Below are 25,655 nucleotides of genomic sequence, written 5' to 3' on the forward strand. Positions count from 1 at the left end.
CGCAATGATTGTGGCGCATGTTTAAGGAACGGTTCCTCTTTCTTTTTCTTCCTTCTCCTTCTCCTCCTCCTTCTCTTCTTCTTCTTCTTCTTAACCTTTTCTTTCTTTTTTTTTTTCTCCTTCCTTTTTCTTATTCATTCCTAATTAAAGTACTGTTGTCGCTTATCGTTATCTCTTTCTTTAAACATATCGAGTACACGGCACAGCCACAGTCACCGCTGGAGAAAGGACAATATATTATATCTTTCTCCTTTTTTTTTTTTTTTTTTTTTTTTTTTTATTGACGAATTCATTATAATCATGTCTTCCTTTCCAAAACACTCTTATGAACAGAGTTATGACCATGCATTCCCATCTTCCCATCATCAGTCTTCTACCCCAGCCAGACCGTCCGAGCGATCGCGCCTCATCACAAAGGCACCCCTAAGTACAGCATACAACACTACCAACAACAACCATAATACCCATAACACTGCTACAGATCTACCTGTTGACATTGCTGCGGTTGCAGCTGCTACTGCACCCACTCTTCCTGATTATTCAACTGTCCGTCCGCCATCGTATGATTTCAATGATGAAGATGACCAGGATAAGCACAAGCTTAGAGACAGGGACAGGGGCAGGGGCCGGGACAGGCACAGGGACAACAGAGGATCTTCTACAGAGACACTTTTTGACGCTAATATGACCAACTCCAATGATGATGGAGATGGAGATGGAGATGGAGATGAAGGAGAAGAAGAGGAGGAGGAATGTGGAAAATATATGTCTATTCAAGACTTGACAAGACGAGAATTCAAGATCTTGCTGCGGTATTCAGGTCCTGTGGTGCTGACGTATATCCTTCAAAACTCGTTACAGTTGGCAAGTTTAGTCTCGTTGGGTCACCTTGGATCTATCGGTAAGGATTTTTTTTTTTTTTTTTTTTATGTACACACTATAATTATCGTCAATGCTCAAGGTGTGACCAATGGTTTATATATAAAAAAAAAAAAAACTGGATAAACAAGAGTCCAGCCACCTCCACAATGCCCTCCCCTTTTCATCGTTATGCATTTCCCCTGTACATAAATACATACAAGCATGTTACAAACAATAATGTTATTTCTGCTGATGGGAGAATGTATATATTTATGTATATATATCGCCATGAATGATTAAGACAAAGAAATGGAGGTTTTTTCTTTTTCTTTTTCGTCATTTCTCGCCATTTTTAATGTTTATACATTGTACATTGTTATTGTTGTTGTTATTGTTGTTGTTATTTTTTTTTTTTTTTTTTTTTTTTTTTTCATGAAATCAGCTCTCACTTCTGCGGAGAGTTAAAAGAGATAAGCAAAAGGTTGGAGCAGTTAAAGATATATAATTGCTCAATTCAATTCAATTCAATTCAAAAAAAAAAAAAAAAAAAAAAAAAAAAAACTCCTTTCAGATGTGTGTGTGGATTTCATTCAAGGTTGTGAAGACGATTCATGTGAAGAGAAAAAGGAGAGGAGGGAACATTGACCGGAAACAAACTATTGAATTTGGACCAATGCCCGTGCACGGATCTCAGAATCATTAAAAAAAAAAAATCGCGATCGAAAGGGCGGGGGCGGACTTTGTTTGTAATTCTGGGAAACACTGGCTCTGGTCTGTCTTGATTCTCCTGAACAATCTTTAACGTCTGGGTGTAGAGTTTGTTATTAAGAGACATATTTTCAGACTCATGTTAATAGGTTCTATTATATATTTTTATATATTATATAACTATCCATCTATCTATCTATCTATGGCTTTGTTCTAATCTTTTTTTTTTTTTTTTTTTTTTTTTTTAAATAGAATTGGCGGCGTCTTCATTAGCATCCATGTTTGCTGCTGTGACCTGTTGGTCTGTATCATTGGGTACTGCAACAGCACTGGATACCCTTTGTTCTCAATCCTATACCTCTCATCACCCACACACCTTGGGCCTACACCTCCAACGCGCCATCCTAATTCTCATGCTCTTGTTCGTCCCCATTGCCGCCATCTGGTTATCTTCAGAACAGATCTTTGCATTGTTGGGTCAGGAACCAGCCCTGGCAGAACATGCGGCCATCTTCTTACGTGGACTCTTACCAGGTGCTCCAGCCTTCTTGATCTTTGAATGTGCAAAGAAGTTTTTGCAGGCACAGGGAAATATGCATGCCAGCACCTATGTTCTTTTGATTGCGTCTCCCATCAACGTCGTCTTGAACTATGTCTTGGTCTGGAACCCTTACATCGGTATGGGATACATCGGAGCCCCCATTGCGACCAGCATCTCTTATTGGAACATGCTGATCCTCTTGATACTTTACATTCGATTCGTGGATGGATACCAAGGATGGGGCGGATGGACCCGTGAATGTTTAACTGGCTGGCGAGAATTCTTGAAACTGGCCTTGCCAGGCGTGATGATGGTCTGCACAGAATGGTGGGCCTTTGAGGTCATGTCTTTGGCCGCTTCGTATCTTGGCACAATCGCTTTGGCAGCTCAGTCAGTAGTGGTCCAGACCTCCGGATTGTTATACACGATCCCCTTTGGAATTTCAATCGCTGCCAGTAACCGAGTCGGTAACTTGATCGGCATGGGCGATGCACGATCTGCAAAGGTGGCATCGAGAGTATCTATAGCACTGGCGATCATCTTCGGCATGACCAACTCCCTGATGCTGATCCTCTTTAAAGAACGATGGGGAAGGTTGTTTAGCGAGGATGCAGAAGTGATCCAGACGGTCGCGATGGTGTTGCCTTTGGTGGCTTTGTATCAGATCAGTGACGGATTGGCCGGTGTCGGAGGTGGTGTCCTTCGAGGCGTTGGATTACAACATTTGGGTGCATACTTGAACTTGGTCGCCTATTACCTCGTAGCCTTCCCTCTGGGCTACTTCTTCGCGTTCAAGCTGCAGTGGGGATTGAAGGGTCTCTGGTCTGCACTGTGTGTGGCATTATGGATGGTAGGCCTGGGTGAACTATGGGTGATCTTTAAGACCAACTGGCCAGCGGAGGTTAGGAAATGTAAGGCCAGGAATGACCTCTTGGCCAAAAGGACATTGGAATCTGAAGCCGAAGCGGTCCAGACCCTGTTAGACGCAGATATGAATAATGAAGATGACGAAAGGAGTTTAGTGGAGTATCGTGTTTAAAGATAAATTTTTTTTTTTTTTTTTTTTTTAAACAAAAAAAAACCCCCTTCTTCTTTCTTCACATCTTCTCATCTCTTGTCATATACATATATATGAATGTACCAAAAGCGGCATTCTTTTTTTTTATTATTATTATTATTATTTTTTTATTTTTTTCTTTGCATAAGCTTAATTGGCTATCAATTCAATTTGAGATTATTTTAAATTCATATATAGCCAATAGCGACCAAAATGGGATCCAGCTTTTTTTTTTTTTTTTTTTTCTTTTCTTTTTTTTTTTTCATTTTTTTATTCCACATAGGGTAATTCTCCTTGGGTGCCAGACCAAGAACCACGAGTGTTTCCAGAAGCCTTGAAGAATAAAAATCAAAATAAAAAAAAAAATAAAAAAAATTTAGTACAGATCACGTTCGATATTAAGTCATTACTCATTAGCGTGAATATGTTTAAAAAAAAAAAAAACTAAAACTAAAACTAAATAAATCATGCCAAGCTAAACTAAGTTTTGTCATTGATTGTTTTTTTTTTTTTTTTTTTTTTTTTTTTTTTTTTTCCCTTCAAAAGGAGGACTACTAACCTTTTGTCGGTCATCATCTGCAACACGACGACTCTGTTGAAGATCTCGATCCAGTTGAAGAGCAGAGTTGATATTCTGCTCTGATGATGAGGATGATCTTCTAAGCGTCTGATTCAAACTATTCTCGTTTTTGTTATTATTATTGGATGTTGCAGTATTGTTGTTCTGCTCACGAGTAGCTTGATCAAAGGTCTCGAGGTGTGAATGTGTAGAATGAACTACAGCAACGGGACGGAACTGTTTGCCAGCATCATTCTGTGGATCCTGATATTGATTCCGTCCTGGTTGCTGCGTAGAGCCTGTCTCCTGAGAGAAAGATTTGTTTGGATGATCAGTGTTCATGATTGGGAAAATAGAAAAAAGAGTGTGGGAAACGGGAAAAGAAAATTAAAAGAAGAAGAAGAAGAAAGAAATAGTAGCTTTGTTTTTTATACTCTATTAAAGATTTAGAAACACACGGGCCATTTGTTCATTTGTTCATTTGTTACACTTAATTTAGTCACTTGACTTCGCCCAAAATCTGTAATTGAAAATGACGATATCATGTTGTGTTGCATTTATCAAAACAAAAAAAAAGTTAAAACCATTAGTGCCGTCTTGGTAGGAAAAAAATAGTAGATTTGTATATATATTATATACATAGTTTTAATCCTTAAATATCCGTTCCGTATATATGATATAGATTATGATACACTCTCACAGCTTAGGGCTTTTTTTTTTTTTTTTTTTTTTTTTTTAGTTGGTCGCCTTGTCATCCCGCTTACGATCTGACCATCCAACCTTCACCACAAAATGAATCCATAGACCGTCATCCTCCAATTCATCATGCATCTCACTCTGGGATAGCAGCGCGGATGATGACGTTGATGACGATAATGGAGATGTCTGATTCTGAAGTCCATGCTGCGATTGTACACCATTACCCTGCGCAGCAACATTTGCGTTTGCGTTTGCATTCACATGTGGTGTTTGTGGGTTAGATTGACCCTGCTGTTGTTGTTGTTGATTTAGTGGTTGTTGTTGCTGTTGCTGCTGCTGCTGCTGCTGCTGCTGTTGCTGTTGCTGCTGCTGCTGCTGCTGCTGTTGCAGTAGTTGTAGTGAGTTCTGGAGCAATGGTTGATGAGGAGGCGCTACAGGATGCCCTTGTTGATTAAACGCTCCAGCCTGACCATGCTGTCCCTGATGTGCTTGCTGTTGCTGGTTTTGCTGACCCGCTTGCTGCTGCTGTTGCTGCTGCTGTTGTTGTTGCTGTTGTTGCTGGAGATGATGCAAAGGAGCTCCAAGATGGCCGCCTTGCTGCATTGTGCCGGGAGACGCATTCTCATGTGAGTGTAGGCCAGATGAGTCCTGATTTGATCGTGGTGGGCGATCGCGCACTTGCCTAGCTACACGGGTCAGATATTGTCGATGGCGATATCCCCATCCCTCATTCAGCTTAAAAGTGTCCTCACCAATCATCTCATCTTCAGCCGCAATCTTTTGGGAGAGAGACAAAGATGTGGCGATGCCTGATGATGGAAATGAACGCGAAAATGATCCGAATCCTGAAGCATGTCCCATCTCAGGCGTTGATGGTAGTGATGTCGAAAAGGGGATCGCAGAGTCCGAAGCACCCCCTGTTGCGCCGAAATGCGGACGGGAGGCATTACTGGCGCTTGCATTAGGATGCTGTGGGTATTCACTTCCTCGGATCTCTTCTAGACGATTAGCTGCAGCTGCAGCAAAGTATTGAGGAGGTTCGACCACGTTGGTCGTCATGTAAATCCGGTAATTGCACGTTAGTTCCCGCTGACGGCTATAGACACTAGAGCAATCACTATTTGCGCCACCATTTTCAGACCCATTGCCCTGTTGAACAGAACTGTTGCTGGATACACCATGGTGACGTCGCTGAGAAGTGGTTGAATTCGTAGATAGTGACAGTGCATCTCCTCGCAGGGCTGCCAGGAGCCCAGAACGAGATGACCTGGAGCTACTGTTGCTTAGTCTCCCTCCGCCACCTGGAACAACTCGTGGCACAGGTGCTGAGCTTAAAAAGACACCTACTTGTCTATCTTCCGGTTTCGTGCTGTTCAAATTGTTACCAACTTGAATACTCCACCAACTGCCTGCATAGAACGTGGAGCTCGTAAAGTGTTTCCCATCAGTCATGAGGTCCCGACGGCTGATGTACAATGATGTACTGAACCGAATCGGAAGCAAACCAAGTGAGTTTGTGGGTGAAGCACTGGTAGTGAGCGGAGCAGATGGAGAGCCTAATGTTTTATTTTTTGGAGGAGTTGCAGGGGCCCACGGTCCACGCCGTTCGCGATGTGTTGGCTCTGGGCCGTGATATCTCCCATGAAACGAGGTGGAGGGCGTTGTGGAAAATGGCAATGATGCTGAAGTGCTAACTGCGAATCGACGCAATAAATGTTGTCTCCAAAAGGCATCCTTGATCCTTTCTGGCAGGACTAGCCCATCATTGAGGATTTGGTTAAGGTTGTCAAATGAAATGTGAGTATAATGGATACTATGATGGAGAAGATACATTAAGATTAACAAGTCGCGAACTTGATGGCGTGGTAATGCCTCTGAGGTGATGGATAGCGAGGAGAGCCCAGGCGAAGAAATTGGTGTCCTAAGAGTTGGCGACCGCGGCCCCGTCTTTATGTCAATGTTCGAAGTTGAAGTAGTTGTTTGTGACTGTTGATGATGTGGTTGTTGCAGCCCATCCTCAGTAGCAATATTCCCATTATTTACACTACCATCTGTACCGAGGGTGCCTTGAGTGCGACCTGAGCCCTGGCTGACTATGACTGTATCTGCTGTCGGCGTAGCTGTCCTGTCGACACTATCTGAAAGCTTGGTCATCGTCATCTGATTTCCTGTCATGCTGGCTTGTGAGCTCCTTCGCCGTAACTCTTTGGTTGTCGTAATCCATTCGTGGTCTGTGTCGACTGCATCCTCATACTCTGCCGTTGATGTCGACTCCCAGTCTTGCAGGTTATTCAAGAAGGTGTCAGAAGAAAGTTCATGTGAGTATGCTCCGTTGTCATCCAGATCCTTCAGAACCATAAACCAGTCGTTCTCATGGTAATCATAAACCCAATTCATAAGCTTGTCTGTCGTTAAATTTAAACGTCTCAACATGATCCCTTTGACAAATTGATACCGCTCATACTCATTTGGGATCCAGAGTGACTCTGAGACCAGAGTCTTGATCAGCCCTGCAATGGGCATTTCAGGAGATACAAGCATTTCTTGCAGAACGATTGACTTGTAACTGTACCAAAAGAATTGATAAAAACAATGTGCCAAGATGATATCCCAAGCTCTACCGTTGTTCAACTTCCAGGCATACTCCATGTAGTGGATCAAGCCTCTATTATCCCGGATACGGCGCGCTATATCACTGCAGATCTCGTCTGTGAGTGCTGTAATGTTGAGGTATGATGCGGCTGCGTACATAGAAATGAGAAGTTCATCAACCTTCTCAGAAGGATCAAGCATAATACTGTCATAATGATGGACCGAGACTGTCCCACTTATTGAAGCTGTTGCCTTTGCCCCTGTCGGAATCGATGTCGCACTAACGGATCTCTCCATCGCCCCTTGCCCTTGACGTAATCCGAGCCCGTGTCGCCCGAGTGAAAGCACTTCGAAGTGTTCTTCCAACCCTTTGCCGCCTCTTCCTGCTGCCGTCGAATTGCCTGTTCCTTGAAAGGCTAGTGGGGCTGAACCTTCTGTGTAATGAAAATCAATTCCATAAAGCCAATGGATGATCCTTTGAAAGGCTTGGAGTGTAATATAAGGGTCATCAAAGCGGATAGTCACACTTTGCCGTGATTTTTCGATCCAATCACCCTGACCGAGGATTAGTGAACGAAAATACCCAGACCGAAGCAGGATAAGGCGGTGCAGATGAAAAGTCTGTCCAAAAGCAATGACAGATATATCAGATAGTTGCTGATCTCGGAATGCCAGAAGCATGTCGTGGGCCAAGGACCCTGCAGCTGTTGAGGCCATTATAATGAATAAATGGAGAGCTTTATTGGAATAGAAATAAAATAAAAAAGGGTACAACTGGATGAGAAAAGGTGACAGATTGATTTCTTTGTGCAACTTGAATTCTTGAAGGTAGAAAGAGTACACGGTCGTAATCGACAGTGATAAAAAGTGTCTATGCACTAGAACAGCTTTACAAAAAGAAAGAAAGAGGTATGAATGAGATGATAAATGAAGGGTGGATGAAAGCAAAGAGTGTAAAAAAGGAAAAGAAGTTGAGAGAAGAAGAGGAAGAAAGAAAAAAAAGATGTGAAACCACGGGAGATTAAGAGCAACGGGACAAGTGACCATTGAACTTGTATGGCTCAAAAACAAAAAAAAAAAAAAATCGCACGTTGGGTCCTAGACTGATATTCCATTAATGCACTCAAAAAAGAAACTAGGGAGCTACGGGTGGAACTCGCTGTGGAGGAAGAACTTTTTTTCTTCTGTGATAACTTCACTTGGCATGGTGAGGAGAATGGGGAATGTGCATTGGAAAGACAGTCATCGTTAATGCGTGAGTGCGAGAAGAATCCCTCATGAACACAAGGTTTCATACTCATTGAAATGTTCATTTGTTCTCATCACCAACTCAATAACACACTGGAAATAAAAACAATACATTGTATTAAATGCCTTTCGGGGATATCTCCACCATGCATGACTCAACAGGTCCTGCACTTCACCACAGCAACGTCGTGGTGTTTGACCAGGCCATTGACGTGAATGAAGACGTGACAGACTATTTCAATGCGCGTTTCTCTTCGCAACAGGACCTAGTCAAGATTAAGCCTGCATTGCAGCAACAAATCCAAATCAAGAATGAACTACAACAAAAGGTTTCTTGTGTTGCCTGCTGGAGCAAAGATCTGTGTCGTATCCATGATTTACATTCATGTCATCGTATAAACACATTAATCGCGGTTTCAATATCTTATATTCAACCTACCCATTATTGAACAAAAACTGCTAAAAGCTTGAAGAGAGCAAGAACAGGACGTCCAAGGTCCTGGAACAAGCTCAAATGGCTTCAAAAGTGGCTCTGGGAGATTTAAAGAAACTAGAATCCTCCGCGCTAGACCTGGAAGGACAAATGGAAGAATCCGAAGCCTTTGCGTCGGGAAAAAACAGGCGTGATCAAAGGTCTCTCATCGAAGAGCTAAGTGATCTTCAGAAGAGAGCACAGGCATTAGAAGATGCTAAACATTACATCTTGATCGTCACTCGGACACAGCAGCTGATGTATGTATCATCGTTTCGATCACCCTCTATGCCCATATGAGTTCTCTTAACATTGTTATTATCATTGTTTTTTTTTTTTTTTTTTTTTTTTTGAAGCAGCAGTTGATATTCTAATTCCTATATGCTTTCGAATACAATGTGAATCGAATTAGATCAGAGTCCAGGACATTGTTAGAGTCATCTGTAGAACAGGCATTGGTACCCTATTCCTCGCTTGTCCAATTGTCTAGCAGTGTCAAAGAGACCCTTGGCGGACATAATACCAAATTGGAAAACTATTTAACATCCTGCGCTGCAGGCCTTCTCCAGGAGTTCAAGGTGCATCTTGCAAAGTACGGCCTATGATACTAATCATGATGGGATTTCAAAGAGGAATAAAACCTTGACCTTCAGCATTTACTCAAACGCCTGTATTGAATCCACATATCTTTATAGAAAATTCCAAGCGTCATTGGATGCTATTGGCTGGCCTACACCCATTCCCGAGCCGTCTACCATTTCAAATGACAAGTTAGATGCATTTGAAGACTCTTTCAAAGATCTTTTGCTCCTGCAGGAACCGTAAGTCTTAATAACAAAAATTGCATCCGATGATTTTTTTATTTTTATTTTTATTTTTATTTTTTTACATCTCATCGGGGATGACACTAATATCGCTAAGGCTATTATAATAGAACGTATGGGACACTAGATCGATCAGGGGATCAGCCGTATCCACCACTTCTCACCACAGAGCTCATGGTTGCGCCATTGATCTTGCGTTTCCGATACCACTTTGAAGGAAAACGATCTACTAACAGACTTGACAAGGTATGCCTATCTGATTTTAGATGTTTAGCTGTGTGGTATATTCTAGCCTCGGTATATATTTTTACATCAAATATTTTTATGACTATTACTTAACTCATAGCCCGAATGGTATCTAAGCCATGTTTTGGAGCTCATTAAAGAGCATACATCATTCCTGCAAGATTTTGTCCAGACGGTTTTACAAAATACACAATTCAAGGAATACGATGTGAGAGTATGGATCGTTCATTGGCACACATTTCACCTTAATGCGCATGTGAATATAGCCAATAAATACAATACGCTCTCGACTAAAAAAAAAAAAAAAAAAAAAAATTAAACGTTTCTTATTTAATCTCAACAGAATGATTTTATCCGTCTCCTCCTTCAAGCAGTCGAGAGAAAGATCCGGCAATCGGTACATCTCATGCTATCCAGCCCTGAGCTCCTGTCGCATGCCATTTATGAGACTCTTCGTTTTGACAAGACCCTACGTGAGAATGAGTATTACTTACCACCAGGACAAAAATCAGAATGGCAGGGGGTTGTTCAAATTTATTTCGGGAACAGAGACTGGCTGAAGGCATGGTTAAGGGCTGAAAAAGAATGTATGTTGTCGAGCGATGTTAAATGGATAATGAGTTCTTCTGCAAGCTTTTGCTATTTAACGTAATGGCTAATTTAGGCCGATTCATCTATTCTTTCTAATCTTCAATGGATTAGTCGCGGTGGCGAGATATACACAAATTATAGAAGATGCTGATGCATGGCAGCCAGCTTATGAGGGCATGGGCGAGAAAGATTATATTATTCCTACAAAATCGGCAGAAAAAATAATGGATCTTCTAGAGATCATTACAGGTAAGTTTTTTTAAGTAAATGTTTATAACATCATTAGTAATAATTATTTATCCATGTTGACTTTGTGCTCCTCAACGTCTTTTTATTTATAAGATCGATATAGGCCTTTGCCGGTACTGGAGCATAGGACATTCTTGTTGGACATTCAGTTGGATCTGTTGAAAGTATATCTCCGACATATCCTAGGACTCGTAGATCAATATGAATCATTGACGTATTCCTTTGTACGTGTGATGCCTGGAGCCGCCTCTGCGGATGAGCTCAATACAATGGGCATTGAGGGTCTGCGCAAGCTGTGTCAGTGGCTTTCAAGTGTTGAGTACATTAGCTCCACCTTGAAAGACTGGGGTGAAGATGTGGTATGAAATCTTTTTTTTTTTTTTTTTTTTTTTTTTTCTTTCTTTGCATTTATCAATCCCTGATCTCATAGCTTTTTTATAAGAAAAGAAACCATTAACCGACTCAGTGTCATTGCTATTTTCTTTACTTCACTTTGCATCTTGAATGTAGCTCTTTCTGGAGCTATACAAGGAAATCTTGGAGAGAACACAGAGGATTTCAAACCCATTGCACTCTGAAAATGAAGATTCGGAGGAGGAGGATACGGGGGTTTGGAAGAAGAAGTTAGACAAGGATGGGGCCATTTTTGACGACACTGTTCAGGGTTGTGAGAGGTTATCGAAGAAGATTCAAGAGCTTATTATCAGAAATATCACCAAGGACGTGTTTGGAAGCATGAAGCCTTACGTTTCATTGTAAGTGAATTACTAACTATATTTTACTTCTTTTTGCCTCTTTTTGCTCACGTTGCATATTTGTCTAAACCCAAAGAGAAGAAATCTGTGTTTGTGCGCCAAAGGCTCGCCAATTGCTCACATTTGCCACGTGTAGAAACTAACTATTTTATATATTTTATATACTCTACTTGCTCTTTGAAGACGTTCTTGGCCACAAATTGAGTTTTCTGCCCAATCCCCAATGGAACAAAATCCTTTACAACAACAACAGCAACAACAACAGCAACGTCTTGAAAACGACGATGTATCTCCTGAACTGTATCAGCCGATTACGCTTCTTACGCATGGATTTGAATTTCTTTACTCCACATTACCAGCAAAGTATTTCACATTGTTGTACAAACAAACTTCGCTCGAAATACAGGATTTTATTTGGCAAAAGATTATCATGAAGAACTCTTTTTCCGAGCTAGGGGGCCAGCAGTTTGCACGAGATATCCGTATCGGATTGTTTGGAGCGGGTCGAAAATGCGGTATTAAACGACCAGAGAACTATCACCGCAAATTGAGAGATGCAGCCATACTGTTGTCACTACATAGTGCTAAGGCTAATTCTCCCCTACCATTACCAACGCCAACGATGCCATTTGATCATGCGATCAGCTCCAGCCCCGGCTCCAGTGTGAATGACCCGGTGTATGCGAAGAGGACACTCGCTCAAATGATGGCGGTGTTATTTGATGACGATCTAGAAAAGGAGACGATAAAGGGCAAGCTTGAGGAGATTGGAGTGATGTCTTTGGAAATAGCGGAGGCCAAAGCTGTGGTCCGTCGACGAGTTGAATGCTGGAGGTGAAAATGGAGTGGAGATGAATGAGACAGGGGTAGTTAAATATATGGTAGTGCATAATATAATATTTAGTAAAGAGTAAAACATAAAAGTAAAAAGTAAAACAAATGGGCTGTGGACCTCTGAGCTGGAGGAATAGGGAACTAAATGGGATAGGTGCTCTCTCTATTTTTATAATTAATTTGATTTTTGATTTAAAAAGATGGGAAGTCTCCAGGGGTCTTTGCGAGTCACTCTTCACATCAGATCCAGATCAATAGCATTTTAGTCTTTGAAAATACAGAAAAGCCTGCGACTGGTCTGTTCGTTGGCTCAAGTCCATCTGACCCCTCGTTTCCTCTCTTTGTTCATCTCATCCTTTTCTCTTTTTCTTCCTTCCCTTTTTTTTTTTTTTTTTTCTTCATCTTTCTCATCTCTTCATCTACCCTCTTGCATCATCTGTTCATCATTCATTAGCATCATCTCTTCATTCCTAACGAATTCATTTATATTATACTTCTAATAATATCTGCATCATGCCTACCGCAAGTAGTCTTGGCCTCACGGAGCGCCAGGCGGTCATCCTCACCGTCTCTTTTTAGTAAGGATCATTCATCTCATTTAACTACTCAGTTTGTCTGTGCTGATTTTGATAATGCTCATGATCTGGTCATTGTTACTGACAACTGATCGATCGTTGGTTCCTAATTTTTTTTTTTTTTACAAATTTTAGCATGGTCACAGCTTTGATCATGGTCAGTTGTAACAAGGTATGATAAGCTTTCTTTCTTTTGTTCTTTCTTTTTGAATCTTTCTCATAAAGCAAAAAAAAAAAAAAAAAAAAAAATACTGAATTGAAGTGAGCTTGAGTTAATGTTCCTTTACTTTTTATCTTTTGTTTCATTGAATTAGTGGGCATTGAATACACTCCAATTGCCATGGTTGCTATTGTGGTGCCAGATGTTGATCGCTGTCTTGTTGCTCAAGGCCACAGATGCTGCAGGGATGTTAAAGATGCCCCATATCAGGACAGATGTCTCCAAAGCATTGATTCCTTTGATCTCCATCAATGTTCTCGGATTGGGCGTAAATACCCTCTGCTTGGTTTATGTCGATACTTCATTTTATCAGGTAAAGAAACAAAAGGACAAATGACAGGGGAGCACAAAGATTTATGAGTGGTTTGTGTTTGTTTATTTTTTATTAAACTTTTTTTTTTTTTTTTTTTTTGTTCTATTGATAGATTGCTCGTGGGCTGGTTTTACCCTTCACTGTGATTTTTGCGTACATTCTCTTGGGTCAGCCATCATCCAAGATGGTTTTGGGTTCTTGCTTCATCGTCTTCTGTGGATTCTACACTGGAGTAACCACGGAGCTCAATGTATCTCAGTTGGGCGTCTTCTTTGGTATTGTTTCCTCTATCACCACTTCCTTGCATGCAATCGTCATCAAAAAATCCTTGGGCGCTGTCAACAACTCTTCAATCGATCTGGTCTACTACAACAACTTCTTGTCACTCTTGGTGACCACCCCAATCGTCTTCTTGAGTGGTGAGGTTACCCTGGTACTTGAGCGATTAGAGGATGCGGGCTTCCAGGCTTTCCACAGCTTCTTGGCTGCTGCCTTGGTCACCGGTATCTTTGGTTTCTTGGTCAACTTGGCTGGATTCATGCAAATTTCAAAAACCTCGCCCACCACACATATGATCTCAGGCGCCGTTCGTGGAGTGTAAGTTTTTCTTTTTCTCTTTTTTTTTTATTTTATTTTTTTTATTTTTTTATAGAATTCATATAATTTTATGTTTTTCGTTTTAATTTGTTTTATTGGATGAGCCCCTAACATCTCTTATCAATTTTTTTTTTTTTTTTTTTTTAGATTGCAAACACTATTGGGATACTTTGCTTTCGGCGATATCATCACCTCGGGTCGTTTGATGGGCATTGTATTAATTCTGAGCGGAGGTGCTTTATATACCTGGGCCAAGGATAAGGAGATGCAGGCCAACGCCAAACCAACTTATATTCCCATGACTCAGCAGGATGTCGACCATGATGATGATGATGGTGACAGAAACCATGCTGGAAAGGCTTAAAGATAAAAGCGTTGCAAAAGATCAAAACCAGTAATACGCTTATCATCAATAGACAACTATTTCTAGAATTAAAAAAAAAAAAAAAAAAGTGCTGTTTTATCTCAAATTCCACAAGTCTTTATTGATGAAACATGATTATGTCAAGATTAATGATCATAAAAAAAAGAATTTCTTTATTTCTTTACTTCAAAAAAAGGAAAAAAAGAAGATAATCTCGCAAAAGCTTAGGCTATTGATTACCGAAAAGCTTCTCAGAATGACGGTGCACAGCTTCAATACTATCTAAAAATCCTCGAATGTTGTCAAAGTATTCCTCACTGACCACAGTCGAGTTTAAGATCTGACTTGACATTCTGTCAAGGTTCATCATTGCTGCCGACGACGATAATTGTGATGTCTTTATGGGCTCAGTGTTCCTCCATGGACTAACAGCTTCCTCGTCAGGATACAATCCCTCGGTGATCAGACTAGGAGCAGCAATAGCGACATTCACAGCTTCTACTTGATCTTGAATGAATTCCGCATGTTCCTTCTCCTCCTTCTGTTCTTGATAGAGAACCTCTTGGCTTGATGTACACTCACTAGTTTGACCAGACGCTGCAACACTCGTAGTAGCGACCTCTTCCCAAGGACTCTGATGCTCTGGCAGAGATTCCATGGTAGCAAAGCTTACAACACTGGAGCACCTTTCCGAATCTGCACACAACATCATTGAGCTATGAAGACTACTACAGTCATCCCAGGTTTGGTTGTCGGTGAGCGATGACGCGTAAAAGTTATTTACGGATGCTTGAGGATAGTACTGCTCGCGAGTCATAGCTGGGTCCACAAAGACCTCCTCCAAGTCAAAGTGTGGACTCTTAGGATCAATCGTTAGCTCCTGCAAAAACTTTGACATATCAAACAATGTAGTGCCGACAAAATGGACGCGAAGCTCATATCCTTCCAATGTGATCTCTCTAGTCTCTGGACACTGAACTAATTTTCGAAGTATCGCAGAAACTTCCATGAAATGTTGATACTGTGCATTGGTCACCTCGAGCAGGTCCCGAATGAAGCTCATGTTGAGCTCCTTAGGTGCTCTTAGAGTGTCCGTGTGCAAGGCAGCAACCATAGTATCCAAGTGCCACAACGGAGAGGCATCTAACAAGAAAATCATGTCAACATTTGTGGGGCACGAATCTGAGGTGATTAACTTGGGAAGCTCTTCAAGGTCCGAGACAGTCTTTCCAGCGGTCTTGGCCATAGAAATAGCAGTGGACTCTGTGATGGCTTCGTTAACATTACAGACAGCCAAGATTTGCTGCTGCTGCTCAACAGTGGCGGCGCGGTTCATAAAAGCTCTGATGTTCAAAGGAGAGATACGACTGACATTGTTGGCGCGCTTCTTGACTTCACCACCACGATGAGACTTGTTACGCTGCAACTTCTTCTTAGCATCGGGCTGGTACTTGTTATAATGAGAATTGTCTTTTTCGGCCAATTTCTTGGCATTGGCAGGTAAGGAGCCGAGAGGCTTGGCATACATCTGGGCCATCATCTTGACGGGTCCATTCATAGCCGGGTGAAATGCAGAGACACCTGAGCTGAAACCACGAGTGGAGAAGAAACCGACATTCTTGACAAAGCCATGGGGCACATTCACAGTAGCAGTCGCGAAGGACAATGGTTGATGATGCATCATACGCTGTGAAGTATTAGACAGTAACGAGGCAATTTGAGGACGACCTGCTGATCGACAGGCATAATCCACAGCAGCTACTCTCAATGGCTCAGGAACGAGTAACTGTCGTACAAGGCTGTTGAAGTTATTGTTAAGATGTGCTAGTAGTACGGGTCCATCCTTATGGGATGGATAAGCGACCTTGACCTGGAACTGGCCAAAGATTGGTGGAGGCTTTGTAAACTGAACGGGGTGATGGGCCGCAGAAGGGGCCGGGGCATGAAGATGGGGTGGGGCCGGTGGAGGTACGTTAGTGGTCGGAAAGGCCCTAAGATGGGCGAGTCGAGCATTAAACTGGACCACCAGCCGCCGAAGCGGGTCAAAGGCCTTGCTCATGGCCTACAAAAAAAAATAAAATGAATGCAATGAAGTAGATGCGGTGGCGAGGGGGTGATGAGTATAAAGCAAAAGAAGTAAAGTAGAGTGGAGATAAAGTGAAGAGTAGAGCGGGACAAGCGGAAAAGAAAAAAGAAAAAAGAAATGGAATGGAATGGACTGGACTTTTATTTTTCTATTTTTGCTGAGCATAGCATTGAATAGAATGAACATTCGCCACTGTATTCTTTCAAGACCCATCAGTCATGCGTCTGCTTCGCCAGGAAAGGAAATTTTGTCTAAACTTAATGCAGCTAGCCCCTTGTTGCGGGCCAAATTCGTCCTTTCTTTTCATTCTTTCATTCCACTTCTTAAAAGCTAAAATATAATTTGGCAGGAATCGCGTTTCCGATTGTTTTGGCTCGGCTGCATTATCATGACCCTCTTTCAACTCATCCCTAAAGGGAGAAACATGTTTACAAATAATAAACATACTCTGTCAAAGTAAAATAGAATAAAACATGACCTTTTATTTCCATGATTCCAAGCTGATTGATGTTGAATCTTCGTAGTCGAAAATTGTGCCAATCCTGAATGTTGTTTCCACTGTTTGCTGTCCTTGCATTTTCATGCACATGTCACAGGTCAAGGCCATGGGGTTCTTCTGATATTCAAGCATGGAATTCGGAATAAGAAAATAGCGAAGGCATTGAACATTATAAAAATAATGAAATAAAGAATTAAAATAAAATAAAATAAAATAAAACGCGTAATGCAGTCGGTAAACGAATAGCACAGTATTTCCCATCGCAGGCATTATCCTGATCTGGTAGTTAGGGTATAATCTCAGCTCAGGTGTGCGTTCTCAAAAAGGAAATAAAGAAGAAAAGAAAGAAAGAAAAGAGAGAACGACACCTGGGCACCCCTTATGCTATTCATGAGGCAACTGATATGCAGAGTCTCAAAGGCAAATCAAAGATAAAAGTAAACATAAAAAAAAAAATAAAAATAAAAATAAAAAACAATCGAAATGGAAAGAGAGTATGTTATGGAAGAAGGGAAAAAATAAAAATAAAAATAAAAATAAAAATAAAAATAAAAATAAAAATAAAAATAAAAATAAAAATAAAAATAAAAAAAAAAAAAAAAGAAAAAGGAAAAAGAATCAGGTGAAAGTTACCTGACGAAAGCTTCTGTAGCTACTCCTACTACTGGCTTTCGCTGTATAAGATTTGTGATTCATCTGGTCGCCATGATCTTCTGGATTAAACCACAGAGCAGTTTATCTTTTGCATGCTGCGTAAGGTTAGCTCCATTTACTTGTCGGAGGAGGTATTGATCCCATGATGTGCTTTCGAGCTGTTAGTTCCAGACTCTGCATCATCGAAACTGATGCTTCCATTCTCATGGTCCTCTGTGCGGGCTTGGGGAGGGAAACTTAAAGGCACAGGATAAGTCAGACCAAAAGTCTTGCGGACGACGCCCTCAATTGCAGCTGCCAGGAGGACTCCAATGCAAGAAAAGATCGGGGGCAGGATAAATGAAGGCCAATCGTAAGCCTCCATGAACACATAATGCATCCCATCTGACACATTGCCGATCTTGAGATATCCAAAGGCAACAAGCGAGAAAAATCCTGTGATGATACCAGAGACCATTGACCAAGCTGTAACATAACCTTCCAGTCGTGTGATTAATCCCAGCAACAGTGGAACAGCACAAATAGTGCAGATCAAGTTGCCAATCAAGAATAGCATGATAATGTTGTAACCCTTAAGAGATACAAACACAACAGGGATGTTAATCAAGAAGACAAGAACGCGGGGATACCAAACGTTCTTTCCACGGAAGAAGCGAGAGGCGAGAGTATCGACGATACCATTCTGAAGAGAATCGACATTGCCCTCGTTCATAGTGACGGTTGAGAGAACCGCAAGGATGGTAATCCAGGCGGGCGCAGTAGCTTGACCAGCACCAAGGAGATCAAAAAAGGCGGTCGATCCATCTGGGGATGACCGAGGGTATCCAGCCCAGAGAGAAAGAAAGCCTCCAAATCCATAGAGGAAGCAAACAACAACCAGGCCCATGGCACCCCAGAGAGAACCACGCTTAAGCGCTCTCTCGTCTGCTGACGCCCAAATACGTTGCCAAGGCGCTTCAGAAAAGAGAGTAGAGCAAATCATGGAAATAGGCATAGCACCGATGGCAGCAAAGCCCCAGTAGTTGGGTCCGATTTCTTCAGGAAGAGGAGTCGGGAGATTCGAGGGGCGATAGGTGACTGCAACATAAATGGCCATAATAATCAATAGGCCAATTCCAAAGATTCCCTGAGCAACATCAGTCAAGATACTGACATAAAGACCTCCTGCGGCAGTGTAGATCGATGTAACGATAGCAACAATGAGTACAATGGGTAAGCGTGATCCGCCAACCACCAACTCCATTAGGTTTCCAATCGATGTATACTCGGCGCAAAGGGCAATAGACATGTTTAGAAGCATGATCAAGGTGACAATGATAGTTGGAATGGTACCGAAGCGCCACTGGACAAAATCACCAAGCGAGAGAACACCGGGGTACTTGCGATGGAGAACAGCTCCAACACGAGCGACAATCAGGATTGGTAGACCACACGAAACTGAATAGGCGATTAATCCGATAATTCCAGCAGAGACAACATAAGCAGGCATAGAGAATATAACCCTTTTTTTTTTTTTTGACATTAGCCTTGATTAATTTAAATGAAAATAATGTTGATTCATGCAAAACGAAAAAAAAAAAAAAAAAAAAAAAAATACTCACCAAGCACCAACACCAGATGCATAAAATGACCAAGCAATGGTCTTCTCAGGCACGGAGTGACGAGCCGTTAGAAAGAACTCGGTATCATCCTTCTTGAAACGTTGACGACGACGAGCGAGAAAGAGAGCGCCAACTCCAAATGCGACAATGGTGGCCACCGACAGCCCATAGGCGACAGAGACAAAAGACATGGTGGAGTGAGAGAAGAGAGGAAAAGACGAGAGAAAGATGGCAGAAAACTTTTTTTTTTTGGAGGGAGTGTCTGTCCTTTTATGACATTTGCTCCTTGTTCTAGAAGGATTTGTTTATTTGTAACGGTTACGCCTGTTGGACTGCCATAATTTACATTTTAGGTTAATCTTATTTTAATGCACCAGATGGAACCCAAAGGGGACACGATTGAAATGCACACATTCATGCCATGCTTTGTAATTTCTTCATCCTTTCAGGGTATGGGAAAGCAAATCGTATCTTTATTTGAAATAAAGACCTTGTGTTCACACATGGTGTTTTCTTGGCTTTCGCATTCATTCATGTATTACATCTAAGTGAAAAAAGAGGAACAAAAAGAACAAAAAAGCGTTACAGCGGAATGAATCACTACTGAACATCTGAAAAAAAAAAAAAAAAAATACCCCGCTGTTGTTGTTTGTTTGTGTAACCCAACAAACATGTTAAAAAAGACTCTAGACCCTCATATTCATCATTGCAACAACAATGGTGATACACACTAGATGTTTCTTCCGAGTAAACATGGCTGTCTCAATATACATCTTACAAGCAATCAAACATCTGCACTCCCCCATTTTTTAGAATATGATTGAGACACGATGGCGATTTAAAAAAACCTCTCTAACAAAATTCAGAATCGTATATTTCTCGTTTCATTTCGAATCAGATGGAAATATTAAGCTTGTGATCGCGATTGAATCAAAATAGAATAGAAAATCCTACTTAGAAAGTCATTGGGAGGGGGTGTACATTCGTAATTGCTCGAGGTAAAGGGAGCGCCTTCACTTTTTTCGACGTAAATAAAAAGCGTATATCACATAGCCGCTTTGATACTCTGGATCCATCATACTCTTGGGCATTCTCACTATTCTGAACCCAGCTTGCTCCAGTTTCTCCAAGAATGTAAGGTGTACATAATCTGCTCGCAATTCTTGTCCCAGTAGGACCACCGTTCTGCTCATTTTCCTCTTCCTAATCTGTGATAGCCGTCTTCGAAATGCTTCGTTATCCTCCTTTTCCTTTTTCATTGAACACTTCTGATAAAGTGCATCCTCAAATCGATCGAATTGCTCTCCATAACCTCGCTTGCATGCTTCATAGACTCGTTCTCGAATCTCACAAAGCTCCTTTAGAGTATGAACTAGTTTTGGGACCACGGATTCGTTGTATACAACATCGGTCGCCACCACATAGTCAAGTCCGAATCCACGCTTCAGATTTTGATCTAGATCCTGACCCCAAACAAGCTCCTGGACTTGGATATTGCAGGGCTTGATACAATCACCGTATGGGCCCTCATTATGGTTTTCACTAGTATTATGATGGGGGCGGCTTTCCTTTTTGCTTCCTCTCCTCGTACTAATTGATCCGGATGATGATACCGCTCCCAAAGTCGTTGCAGAAAAATCTGACAAATCCTGGTCAAAATATTTCCTATCTAGATTCTTGCGCAGATTTTTGACAAGCAAAGGCAAGACAGGCTTTTGGTCCGTCAGTAACAAATCTTGACAAAGTTCTGCCATTACAATCCCAAGGAGTCCACATCCAGACCCCAGCTCCAAAACTGTAGTTTCTGCTGGGTCAAATACCAACATCCTATCCTGTTCCTGTAGTTCCTCTTCCGCTTGTCCTCTCCTTCCCTCATCACTACCATCACTATCACTATCATCGTCATCGTCATCGTCATCATCATCAACGTCGCTATCAGTATCACCATCTCTCTTTAGATCACCGCGACCATTGCAAAAGGCATAGTTGCCCTCAATGGAGCCCTTCCCATTCCATTTCTTCCTTCCTCCCTCTTCTTCTGCTACCATTACTTCCAGATCTCCTCCTGCAGAGACAGTCAAGTGTTCTGCTTGTTCTTCCAGCTTTCGAATCTGCTCTTGCTGCGCTCGCCTCAAATACTGCTCCTGGACTTCCTGAGCCTGCTGCACAACCCGCCTTTCCATCCCTTGCTGGGTCCGATAGCATCCTAGCGTCAGCCCCCGAATCGACAATAGAAACTTGGCCATCAGAATACTACTGTCCCATACAACTGTTCCTGTCTGACCGGGTTGCGAGAGTGTTGAGAGCGATTGATGGATCACAAAGGGTTTCTTATTAGGCTGCTGCTGTTGCATTACTGTACGGCTTGGTGCTCTACGGTTCCCTATTATTGCTCGTGCAGCTGGGCTCTTCGCTTTTGGCAAGGAAACGACCGCGCGCTGCGGTGAGCTGGGTTGATCAAGCTGTCCTAATTCTTCCTCAAAATCCGCCTTAGTACCATGTGCTATTTCAAGTGACGATGCCCCCGGCAGAGTGTCGCCAAAAGTGGTGGTTGCAGAGGAATATGATCCCGATCCTGAATCCGGCCTTGACCCTGGCTGGCTGATAACTGGTGATGGGGCAGGTGTAAAGTCGAGCTCAACCTCTAGGCGGGTCGACTGTTGTGACACTGAGCGGTTATGCGCCCAAGGTGCATCAGTTGTTTCGGTAGTGAACAGTGAAAAAACTTCCTCATATGGCTCCTTGACGACAATGGCAGCAGGAATGGACCGAAAGAATGTCGACGCCATTCTAACCTTTTGTGTCAGTCAAGATGCTGCATGGAAAAAGTATTCCTGAAAGCTTAAAAAAAAAAAAATTCACCCACGACCAGCAGTCACACTATTGCAAGAATTCCTTAAATTTTATTGGGAATCCACGCCTTACGTGGGTGGGGGAGGTTCTGTTACTACTGCTGCTTCTACTTCTGTTGAAGGACGAGTCTGACCAATAATCGTCCATACACTCATCGGTACGCCGAGACATCTTCCGATACCGCATCCTTTCCACTCTATTGGAACCTGGGTCTGCCCCAGAAGCTCTTGCCAAACAACCATGATCCTGCAAGGTTTCCAGAACTTTCTTTGACACCCCGCGCACCGGTTATTACTCCGTGCTCGCTTGAAGTGCTCAAAGAGATAGAGCGTCAGGTATGATTTGATGACTTCATCCTTAACGACATATCTTTTCTTCTCTCCATAAGAGGGTTCTGACCCTGCTCTATTTAATTTCGACAGCTCTTCGTCTGGAACATTGCATTTCCTATCTTGCTCATCCTCATCCAATGACATTTTGCTGTCCTTTCGTGGCCTATCCACGGTATTCTCGTTCCTTGAAGCAATATCCCTTGAATCATGTGAGTCAAGATAATCCAACAGTGCATTTCCTGCCAACGTGAGCAAGGTTGGGAAGCGCGAACGAGTGACTATGTGCGGAGGGAGCTGCTTGATTCCTCTTGAGGCAGTAGAGTCATCTAATCGTTCGCCGTTAAGTCTAGTTTCTGATGTTACCATCGATGCCGAGCCTGTGCCTTGTATCGAAACTTCAGTAGTTGCGAGCGTCCCCTCCATTTCCGAATCTGTGATCACAGGTGATAGGGAATTGGGCGTGAGGGTCAGCTGTTCTGGCATCATAGGCAACATGTTAATATCCCCTGATTGATCCATTGTTGGTGATCCTAATGGTGATGTCGGTATCCATCGCTCAGCTAAAAGCATCTGATGTGGAGGCCTCAGAGCAGCCAAATTCACTTGATTATCATGAAATTGTGAAGTATCTGTGTGATTGTTGTCTGTCTTGGGCGCTGGAGGAATTAAGAAAGGATTGGGGTGGACTGTAAGGATGAGTAGCTTTGGCAACAGGGCAATTTGGGAGGGAATTTTTTTCTATTAAAAAAAAAAAAAAAAAAAAAAAAAGTCAGTCTTGGCGCTCTTTACCTGCACAGTGATTACATTGATAGGAGTCATGACTCACTAAGAGATTGCCGCCGATTGATAGCTCTACCAAATTATGAAGCAATCCAATTTCTGGAGGAATAGATTCAATACTGTTATTTCCTAGCGAACAAAGGCCAGGAAGAAAAACGAAGGGGCGCAAATAACGTTGCTTTGTTAGTCGTCATAGTTGCCTACAAACATACATGCTGTCCAAGAAGGCGTTTATTCTCCCTCCCAATACATCAAAACCTACTTATGGATAACACAGACAGATTGTGGAGCGCAAATACATCCATTGGTATAGTCGTAAATAGATTCGAGCTCAAGAAGAGCTTCAGACGATTTGTGGAAAGCGAAAACGACCCACGTTCATTGTATACGATAGCGAAATTGAGATCACGAATCTCGGAAGGTAAATCTGTAAGCTCAAGATTGCTGTAGTAAAAAGGTAAGATAGTAATATTCAGCCTACTCATGGCCAACAACAAGGGACAAGATGACATACTTTTCATTCATGTGTGTATTTGCGCTCAAAAATTATACCTTAGATCAAGCTCTCCGACACCATCCTCTACCGCCTCCTGAATCAGCCTACGAACATGAGCTACTACCATGCGATTATTCCGCTCGTTATGGTATGGTCCATCTACCATACGCCTTGACTTTCTGCATGGCTGTAACTCCTGCATATTCTCCGTAAAACCTTCCTTCGACCCTTTGATGCCCATTCCCAAGCTTTCATGCCACATATTGCTCTCTAGTGGGCTTGTAGCTAGCCTTGTAAATGAACCCTGCGGTTCATTGGTATCAGCCCTTGGCCACTGCTGCTCCTTTGTCCTTAGTTGTGGAAATAACCCTTGCTCATCAAGAGTAGCATTAGACATAGTCAGGAAAGTGGAATTAGGTGGCCATAAGCATCGATTGAACCCTGTTATAGATGTTAGAGGCTTCCTTGGTTGTTGCTCAAATTCAAAAATGTGATGATGATGGGTTTGTGAAAGAGAAGTTGAATAAGAAAGATGGGGCTGAGAAGGGTAGATTGAACGATCTTGACATGTACAACCAAAGTGGGATGGTCTATTCTCCGCTCCTATGCCTTCTGATAAGCAATCCCATGATAAGGGCCACTCTCTTCTTTTTGAAGAGCCTCGTCGTGGTGGTGAAGGGGGGTCTGTAAAAGCTGGTAATGGTGGTGGTGTGCTAATAAATGCTTTCATGACTTCTGAGGAAGAAGGTGAATTGAGTGAGCTGACAGGGGATCCTGGACGTGAAGGAATAGCTGGAGAATCAGAATTATCATAGGATATATGCCCAGCTTCATCTTGCTCCTCTCTTATCATAAATGACGATTGTGCCTCCACTGTTGTGCATGGTTCGAGTATTCTGTCGCTTCCAGATGTGAGATGATGATATTCGAATCCAGTGTCGGGTCCTGTGTGGCCAAATGGGGATGCTCTGTTGTCGAATGAACTGTTGATGTCCATGAGAGCGATAGAAATAGATAATAAGCTTTCAAACTCAGGCGACTGTTTGCAAAAAGGGCTAAGTAATAATGGATGCTTCTTTGGCAAAAAGGACCATGTATGTATTACGCTTATGCTTCTAGAGAGTGGTATATATAAGCTTCTGTAAGAGAGGACAAGCAAAGGGGTGGTTACACTAAAAGAGAGGATAGAAATTCAAACGAGAATGAAGGTTAATGGAGAATGAGGAGTAAGGAATAAAGAAAAGTGAAATCAAGAAAGAGTGTATTATAAAAACATGTGCACTTTGACAACAGAAATGCATGGACATGACCAACAACTGTCTTTTTTTTTTAGTACAGACCTATCACATTTCACCCCCAATGCGAATGGTTAAAGATTGCCCACACAGGTAAACTGCTTCATTAAACAGATGTAAGCCAGATACCATTGAATCCTCAGCATCTGTGCAAGAAAGGCCAAAGGCAAGGGGACTCCAATAAACGAACTGGCACTGTATGATGGCATAACACCGCTTCTGTCGCTGCCTCCTTCAGCTCTATTGCTGAGAAGATCTTCCATTGAACCTGCTTAGTGCCTAGTTGGAGCTTCTCGGCAGAGAATGCCAGTGAGCTTAGGATTCAACACTGACAAGATCTCTGCCAGCTGACACTGTTCACTGAGCTTAAAGAAAAGTGGGTGAACTGCGAAGCCATTTAATTCGCATGATTCTTTCCTCTATTTCCAGCTTTATTTGTTGCAACTTACGTATTGCTTTTCATTTTGGGTAATTTAAGGTTTCGCTCATATGGTCAGCAGGGGGAATATAATGGAGAAATGACACTTTCATTCATTCTACAAATCCTCATTGAATTACCTTCAATAATCTTCTCTTGCATTAGTTTTAATTCTATCCTTCACATTGACATACTGTAGAATTTTATCACTCATGCAGCGATCGACGCGTAGCCCGCTGCTACCGTTGCTGAGCATTATGGCAGCATGTCTCTTCCTCAGCTTGGTATTGCTCGCACCTGCATATGCCAGCGAGGTCCATAAGGAGGGCTATTGTG

The 25,655-nt window shown here is 42.1% G+C and overlaps 7 protein-coding genes across 7 annotated transcripts; 3 read left to right on the plus strand and 4 right to left on the minus strand.

Moving 5' to 3' along the window:
* Positions 1-765: 765 nt before the first annotated feature.
* On the plus strand, positions 766-3,149 carry BCR41DRAFT_312443 (mate-domain-containing protein; the record flags this gene model as incomplete). Its single annotated transcript, XM_022021088.1, has 2 exons — positions 766-901; positions 1,822-3,149. 2 exons carry the CDS (start codon positions 766-768, stop codon positions 3,147-3,149), a joined length of 1,464 nt encoding a protein of 487 aa, XP_021876920.1.
* Positions 3,150-4,376: 1,227 nt separating this feature from the next.
* Positions 4,377-8,292, minus strand: BCR41DRAFT_189084 (hypothetical protein). Its single transcript, XM_022019810.1, has one exon. The coding sequence runs from the start codon at positions 8,062-8,064 to the stop codon at positions 4,462-4,464; it is 3,603 nt and encodes a 1,200-aa protein (XP_021876921.1). The 5' UTR covers positions 8,065-8,292; the 3' UTR covers positions 4,377-4,461.
* Positions 8,293-8,332: 40 nt separating this feature from the next.
* BCR41DRAFT_389691 (TIP-1 family-domain-containing protein) lies at positions 8,333-12,346 on the plus strand. The gene is made up of 11 exons (XM_022028148.1): positions 8,333-8,594; positions 8,732-8,997; positions 9,150-9,329; positions 9,433-9,558; positions 9,672-9,807; positions 9,908-10,021; positions 10,151-10,394; positions 10,510-10,647; positions 10,741-11,006; positions 11,158-11,402; positions 11,586-12,346. The coding sequence occupies exons 1-11, from the start codon at positions 8,388-8,390 to the stop codon at positions 12,238-12,240; spliced, it is 2,577 nt and encodes an 858-aa protein (XP_021876922.1). The 5' UTR covers positions 8,333-8,387; the 3' UTR covers positions 12,241-12,346.
* Positions 12,347-12,622: 276 nt separating this feature from the next.
* Positions 12,623-14,369, plus strand: BCR41DRAFT_327808 (hypothetical protein). The gene is made up of 5 exons (XM_022021672.1): positions 12,623-12,814; positions 12,947-12,983; positions 13,126-13,344; positions 13,457-13,941; positions 14,089-14,369. The coding sequence occupies exons 1-5, from the start codon at positions 12,750-12,752 to the stop codon at positions 14,303-14,305; spliced, it is 1,023 nt and encodes a 340-aa protein (XP_021876923.1). The 5' UTR covers positions 12,623-12,749; the 3' UTR covers positions 14,306-14,369.
* An 82-nt stretch (positions 14,370-14,451) lies between these two features.
* Positions 14,452-16,485, minus strand: BCR41DRAFT_362007 (hypothetical protein). Its single transcript, XM_022025653.1, has one exon. The coding sequence runs from the start codon at positions 16,362-16,364 to the stop codon at positions 14,535-14,537; it is 1,830 nt and encodes a 609-aa protein (XP_021876924.1). The 5' UTR covers positions 16,365-16,485; the 3' UTR covers positions 14,452-14,534.
* Positions 16,486-17,512: 1,027 nt separating this feature from the next.
* On the minus strand, positions 17,513-19,369 carry BCR41DRAFT_341551 (hypothetical protein). The gene is made up of 2 exons (XM_022022250.1): positions 19,146-19,369; positions 17,513-19,046 (listed from the first exon to the last, which is right to left on the minus strand). Exons 1-2 carry the CDS (start codon positions 19,334-19,336, stop codon positions 17,660-17,662), a joined length of 1,578 nt encoding a protein of 525 aa, XP_021876925.1. The 5' UTR covers positions 19,337-19,369; the 3' UTR covers positions 17,513-17,659.
* Positions 19,370-22,059: 2,690 nt separating this feature from the next.
* On the minus strand, positions 22,060-24,887 carry BCR41DRAFT_362010 (hypothetical protein). The gene is made up of 4 exons (XM_022025654.1): positions 23,663-24,887; positions 23,373-23,554; positions 23,157-23,239; positions 22,060-23,068 (listed from the first exon to the last, which is right to left on the minus strand). The coding sequence occupies exons 1-4, from the start codon at positions 24,601-24,603 to the stop codon at positions 22,067-22,069; spliced, it is 2,208 nt and encodes a 735-aa protein (XP_021876926.1). The 5' UTR covers positions 24,604-24,887; the 3' UTR covers positions 22,060-22,066.
* Positions 24,888-25,655: the final 768 nt, after the last annotated feature.

Source organism: Lobosporangium transversale (assembly GCF_002105155.1).
Source record: "Lobosporangium transversale strain NRRL 3116 chromosome Unknown BCR41scaffold_52, whole genome shotgun sequence".
Classification (NCBI taxonomy): Eukaryota; Fungi; Mortierellomycota; class Mortierellomycetes; order Mortierellales; family Mortierellaceae; genus Lobosporangium; species Lobosporangium transversale.

Bases quoted from the DNA above. Each gene is read 5' to 3' on its own strand.
- BCR41DRAFT_189084 (XM_022019810.1), bottom strand. From the start codon at position 8,064: ATGGTCACTTGTCCCGTTGCTCTTAATCTCCCGTGGTTTCACATCTTT.
- BCR41DRAFT_389691 (XM_022028148.1), top strand. From the start codon at position 8,388: ATGCCTTTCGGGGATATCTCCACCATGCATGACTCAACAGGTCCTGCA. The intron at 9,559-9,671 runs GTAAGTCTTAAT...CTATTATAATAG, and splicing joins CTTTTGCTCCTGCAGGAACC to AACGTATGGGACACTAGATC. The intron at 11,403-11,585 runs GTAAGTGAATTA...TGCTCTTTGAAG, and splicing joins ATGAAGCCTTACGTTTCATT to ACGTTCTTGGCCACAAATTG.
- BCR41DRAFT_327808 (XM_022021672.1), top strand. From the start codon at position 12,750: ATGCCTACCGCAAGTAGTCTTGGCCTCACGGAGCGCCAGGCGGTCATC. The intron at 12,984-13,125 runs GTATGATAAGCT...TCATTGAATTAG, and splicing joins TCATGGTCAGTTGTAACAAG to TGGGCATTGAATACACTCCA. The intron at 13,942-14,088 runs GTAAGTTTTTCT...TTTTTTTTTTAG, and splicing joins TCAGGCGCCGTTCGTGGAGT to ATTGCAAACACTATTGGGAT.
- BCR41DRAFT_362007 (XM_022025653.1), bottom strand. From the start codon at position 16,364: ATGAGCAAGGCCTTTGACCCGCTTCGGCGGCTGGTGGTCCAGTTTAAT.
- BCR41DRAFT_341551 (XM_022022250.1), bottom strand. From the start codon at position 19,336: ATGTCTTTTGTCTCTGTCGCCTATGGGCTGTCGGTGGCCACCATTGTC. The intron at 19,047-19,145 runs GTGAGTATTTTT...AAAAAAAAAAAG, and splicing joins GCATCTGGTGTTGGTGCTTG to GGTTATATTCTCTATGCCTG.
- BCR41DRAFT_362010 (XM_022025654.1), bottom strand. From the start codon at position 24,603: ATGGACATCAACAGTTCATTCGACAACAGAGCATCCCCATTTGGCCAC. The intron at 23,555-23,662 runs GTATAATTTTTG...TTTTTACTACAG, and splicing joins GTCGGAGAGCTTGATCTAAG to CAATCTTGAGCTTACAGATT. The intron at 23,240-23,372 runs GTAGGTTTTGAT...TTTGTTCGCTAG, and splicing joins TCTGTCTGTGTTATCCATAA to GAAATAACAGTATTGAATCT.